At 41.4% G+C, this 5733-nt stretch overlaps 1 protein-coding gene across 2 annotated transcripts in view; it reads right to left on the reverse strand.

Annotated features, from left to right (window-relative positions):
- Positions 1-387: 387 nt before the first annotated feature.
- LOC138043082 (zinc metalloproteinase-disintegrin-like berythractivase) overlaps positions 388-5733 on the reverse strand; it is a 40567-nt gene continuing 35221 nt past the window's right edge. The window contains exons 26-28 of one of the 2 annotated variants that reach the window (XM_068889197.1): positions 3924-4010; positions 2566-2725; positions 388-1806 (exon numbers count right to left, since the gene is read on the reverse strand). In XM_068889197.1, coding sequence (XP_068745298.1) covers positions 891-1806; positions 2566-2725; positions 3924-4010 — 1163 coding nt within the window. In that variant the 3' untranslated portion in view covers positions 388-890. The remainder of the gene's footprint in view (positions 1807-2565; positions 2726-3923; positions 4011-5733) is intronic. The other variant, XM_068889198.1, reaches the window with a different exon arrangement.

Raw genomic sequence — 5733 nt, forward strand, 5'->3', positions numbered from 1 at the left:
CCAACAACCTAATGATTGAAAAAACTTAGTTGCACTCTTCCTCGGAGAATTTGATATCATGGAGAGGTAGCATTGCAGTGACATTAGTGTCAGTAATTCAATGAAGATCTTTGAGTTTACAGGGGAAAGATTCCGGAGTAAGCGTCAAGAACATTTCAACCCGGGAGGATTTTTAGCCAATCGATTCACAGGACACTTATAAGGCTGCTTTTTAACCCACGAAACGGCAGCGACTTTTACTACCTCTGAGTGCTTTTTGGATAAACAATCTTCAGTTGAAGAGAATCAGAATAACTAATTGAGTGAGAATATCGAATTCGCTGTAAATCGATATCAGATAGCAAATTTTGCCACGACTAATTGTAAAAATCACCTGATTGATCCTTCTCAAAGGTTTCCTCCAAGAGTTCTTCCTTGGTTTAATATTTAATTTACTAATTAATTATAATTTTACTCACCCAAATGTCCAATCACAGATAACGATTAAAGCGTAAGGGATACCAGAATGACAATATCCGCTACATCTAAGTTTCAGTGAGCATTTCTAGTCAATTCTAAAAGCGATTTAACTTACAGTTCACTTAATTTCATTATATCTAGGGGAAGAAAGTTTTCCTAAAATATTGCTCTGGAGCACCTTCAGAGAGCTTCTTCGACACTATGTATGTACCAGCCTTCTATGCAATACGCCTTTTTATCTTCGTCCTTTAATCAATCTTAAGTGTCCCCTCAGCGAACAATATTCGACAGACAACATGATGAAGATCGTCGCACAGAACACAGCAACTCCTCAAGGACTTTTTATAAAAGGGTGTGTAGAATACAATGAAGTTGCAATTGTAGTCATTTGGGCGGCGCGTTGAATGGAGTCGTAGGCTAATAAGACATTGTCAAGTCGGTTTTGCTCCAGGTCGCGGAGGAATGGGTCCAGGAGGCTTGAGAGCGACCTTATTGGGTTTGTTATCAGCCGAAGAGAAAGAGGAAGGTTTTTTGCTCCCTGAGGCAAGTCCTGCTTTTTTCAAGTCAGATGGTTTAAGAGGCAGCGAAGCCGGCCTTTCCTCTGATGATTGTTTGGGAAATCGAGAGTCAACAGCCCTCAATGGAGGCCTACCGAGAATGTTAGGTGGATTAACAGCATCTGTGGCTTGCAGCTTTTTATTGCCCGTAGAACTTTGTGATACGTTCTTTTTCCAAGAAGGAGCAACCGGTTTGTCAATCACTCCCGCGTGACTTTCTGGGCGTTTCGGCTTCAACGGCTTTGAAGGTTCGCGTTTGTCAATCACACCCGCGAGGCTTTCAGGTCGTGAAGGTTTAGCGGGTTTGACTGGCCCTCTCCCTGACGGGAGAGGGGGAACAGCGGGTTTGTCTAATATTCCCGCATGGCTTTTCGGTCGAATAGGTTTGACATGATTACTAATCCCTGTTGGACTAGACACGCGATTCAAAGAAGCTCTCTTGTCATCTTTGGGAGGCCATTCTCGATTTCGCAGTTTTGGTGGCAAATACTTTGTAGTAGTTTCCTCCTTTTCCGAAGCAGGTTTTTCAGGTTTGTTTGGCGTTGGTTTGAAAGCTACTAATGGCTGTGCATCTGGTTGATCTTGTTTGGCAGGTTCACTTGAAGGTTTACTAGAACCAAGGGCACCGCGTTTTAAAGTAACATCCTTCTGATTTCGCGTTGTATTGTTAAGGATTGGTCCCGAAATATTGGGTCTCGATTTTGCGGCCTCCACATCGTGACTAGTGCGAGCGGCTGGTCCACTCTGCCCTCTTTGTTGCTTAGGAGAGCCCCTGGACAGACCTCGGTAACTAAAAAAATGACCCAGACAAAAAGAAGTCAAAGGGATCAAGTATAAAAGAATAATAGACATATAAGAGCTTGGGGTTGGGTGGGTGTGGAGTTCACGCCAATCTCAGGTTGGGTATTATCAACCAAAAACAGCACGTTGTCGAGGTATTTTCATGAAACGTGCTTTCGACTTACATGGCAGAAAAGAAAAAAAGCTTAAGTCGACCGTACCTAAGGGATTCACTGTCTTCGACTCTAGAAAAAAAACAACTGATAAACGACAGAAATTGCCCTTGACTCAGACTCGTTGTGTAATGATATGGCAAAGGCACCATTTTTCTTTATGAAAAATGTGATTGCTCGCTTCCACAGTAATAATTCCTTAGCGTATTCCCTCGCCCATTTATCGTGTCAATTCCTCAGTAGGACTCCGACTGAAATAAACGATATTTGCCTTTGGCACTCTGAACGGGGCAACCCATGGCGAGCGAGGCTAAGAATAGAAGTAGCGTTTGCGACTTAGGGCTGAAAGGTTCCGAAGTTGAGAAATCAGCTAACGAACGAGGTAGCAAGAGGAGCTCCCGGATTCAAGCTTCACTTTGACCACAAACTATTACTGTTAAGAGCAATCCTCGGTTCAAGTGATTTATCTCCCTCCAGCTATTTATAAGCCAGTAGTATCAATTGGTGTTTTGGGGTGGACGAACACCTACGGTTGCTCTGTCTCGTTCTTGTCCTTCTCAATTGCACATTTGAAGGAATTTCAAAATCCGACATACCTGCCCGGTGTTTTCTGCTTGAATGTGCGCCACTTCTGCATCAATTGTCCCCGATAAATGAAAGTGCATACAGCAGCGATTACCAGCAGAATGCATATCAACACAGCGGCCAAAATTCCTGCTAGATTGCTTCGCTTTTCAACCTGAGGTCCTCCAGTTCCTTTCGACAAAAGAAAAACCCTTCATCGTGCATGCATACCTGGTTAACCCTACCTAGGAGGCAAGGGCTCGTTTATTCAACACCCCGGAAATTGCTGATAACAAGATCTTCGACGGTATAGACACTTAAGCCAGAACAGACATTCTAAAATGCAGTGTTTTCAAATTAGGGAAGGGCAAAGGTATTAGCAAGTCTCACGAGTGGAAACGCACGAAGTTTTAGACTGGTCAAACTTTTGAGCCAACAACTCCAAACATTTCTTTTGTTTTGTGATCGCTGAAGCGTGATTGGTCAAAAGGTGTAGAAAATTCATAAGAATCGATCATTAGGTACACAACGCTTAAACTTTTAATCATCTACAGAGACAATTGCTACAATATATAACACTACAAGATAAAAAAAAGCTTAGCATGAATGGAATTTGGAGAATAAAAATAATAGACAGCGCATTGATGTCTTTAAATACTCAAGCACATTCCATCGGTGATAGGTTTTTTGTTTGCAGGGAGTATTATTGTAGCTATCGTGCATTTAGTATTTATAATCAAGTTCCATTTTTTTACTTTTTTGACTTGATAATGACGTTAGGATAGCGTCGAAACGTCGACGTTCTTTTTTTACTATTAAGCTTTTACTATGTTTAAAAATATTTCATCGCAGTTTTTTTATAACGAAATTCACTTCTACTTTTATTCGAAACGGATGAAAAAAAAAAAAAAAAAGGTTTATGGACATTAACGCGAGTCGTGGTCAACTGAACGGGAGACCTTTTATTAACTTGAGTATTAAAAAGCAAACTTAACGAGGGTCTTAGGTTTCCGGTAAAGGCGCCCTTCGCCAGTGGCTTACGTTCAATTTCGTTGGGATTTTCAATTATCATGAAACGTCATTGTAACCTTGCAGATTTATTGACCAGAGCAAAGGAGACTAGGAAGCATAAATTTGATAATGAACATCTGTAACTAGTGACATTCGCAGGCCATTGCGATTTCCCTCAGCTGTTTATTTCTCCTGATTCTTATTTCCTCTGGAAATGATTTACAAGCAATGCACATCACCACGTTCAATTTTCTTTTAAGCTTTCTATTTTGTCATTTGAATTTATTTATTCCGTAACCAGATCTGTTGTGTTACAAGGATGTAATGCAAGACCTGGGGTCGAGACAGAAAGCATGCCAGCAGCAACGTCTACTCTTACCTGCAATCTCGGTGATGTTTGCTGTCGTGACTACGAGAGTTTGATTTGTGCCATTACTTGCGTGCATGTGAGGAGGAAGGGTTAACACTAAACGTTGGAGTCGAAAGACGAGAATCAACAACAAGAACAACAATAAAAGTACCAACAACTATGTTAGAGTGAGAATTTTAACATCCAAAGTGCTGGGATTGGTTTACAATGTACCGGCAAGAACAGATGTGGACAATTTTTTTACCTTCCTTTTCACCACTTTTTGATACTGTGCGGATTAGCTTATTTTCAAGCAAAGCTTACAAGATGTATTAGCTGATGGCTTGCGACAGCAGACATGTCAAACAATGAAGTCTTAACAGCACATACAATTTCTTACAAAGAGACCAACAGTAGACCAGATAGAAGATTCATGTTTAAAGATAAGATGTTATTCAAAAGAAAGCAGCTAATAGGCAATGTGACTGATTAAAAGGAAATTGGAAAAAAGTTGACACGTAATGTCGAAATTATGAGGATATTTAATTGTTTCGAATCTTTTCTAAGAGAGACTTAAAACACATTTGCAACAAAAGACTGCTATGTGACTTCGCGCGCAGAAGAGATCCACCTCATATTCTGTGAGAACTTTTATAATTTCCTGAACTTATTTGGTGTGAACACACTATGCAGTCAGCTTCCAAGAAAATGCAGCCTCAGCTTCAGATTGGAGAGTCTACACAAACTAAAGAATGCGGTAAATCTATCAAGCGTTCGTACTTTATCCTTGCTGCAACTGACAAGCGAAAACAAGCTTAACTCGTTTACTTTCTTTTTGGCTTACTGACGTTCGATACATCAATATTCAGGCATGGCTACGAGGCTTTATGGTCAAATTCACGGCTCAGTTTCGTTCTAAGTCTCAAGAGAGATTTCTAAACAAAACAATATTCAAGTCTCATAGCCATGTGTGAATACTGATATACCGAAGGTGGCATATTGGAGATCGCCAAAATACACGGAAACTCAATGCACCTTAAATTGTGGCTGAAACAGGCCTTGCCGTTCACCCTTTCTTGTACTTTTAGGGACGGGACTGCTGCGGAAGTCCGCAGCTCGACAAGGGCAGGCCTAAAGAACATATGAGGCAAAGCACGGTCCATGTATGATCCTGGAGCAGAGCACCACAGCAGGATGTCATGACCTGGTAGTGGTTTCGATGAGGAGAGAAAACTGGAGTATCCAGAGGAAAACCCTCGGGTCAGTTTGAGAAGGACTGGAACTCAGGCCACATACAATCGCAGAGGTGGGAGGCAAGAAAGTGGACTACTACGAAAACCTGATTTCTTTAATTGTGACTCGGAGATACTCGTAAAAAATCCGAGTGCTCCTGTTGCAAGAGTCGAAGCATCTACGACCGTCCGATTACTAGTTCGGATGCTCTACCACTGAGGGATAGGAGACCCGTGGGAGCCAGCCCATTAACCTAGATTCTAGTGATAATCGTCTTGCTACACTTCTAGGGCTGAAATTGTAGACATGGTGCGGCATTCTTGCTGTTCTACAATCAAGCGTGCTTTCCTTTAGACAGGGATCTCTAAAGAAACGAACTCCTGATCGCAGGTTATGTTATGAAGGAAGTGACAAATATTAAAGCGGCTTAATAAAATAAAGAGACGATTCTTAGTGATGGTGACTCGGGGATACTCGGAAAAAACAACCGCTTGCTCCTTTGCAGTTGTTGAACACACGACGTTCCAACCTTCCTACAAAAGCCTTTTTTTCAAAATATCTCTGACAGTTTCTTATAAGTTAGTTCTCTGAGCGAAAGCTGGCAAAT

Source organism: Montipora capricornis, chromosome 3 (genome assembly GCF_036669925.1).
Source record: "Montipora capricornis isolate CH-2021 chromosome 3, ASM3666992v2, whole genome shotgun sequence".
NCBI lineage: Eukaryota > Metazoa > Cnidaria > Anthozoa > Scleractinia > Acroporidae > Montipora > Montipora capricornis.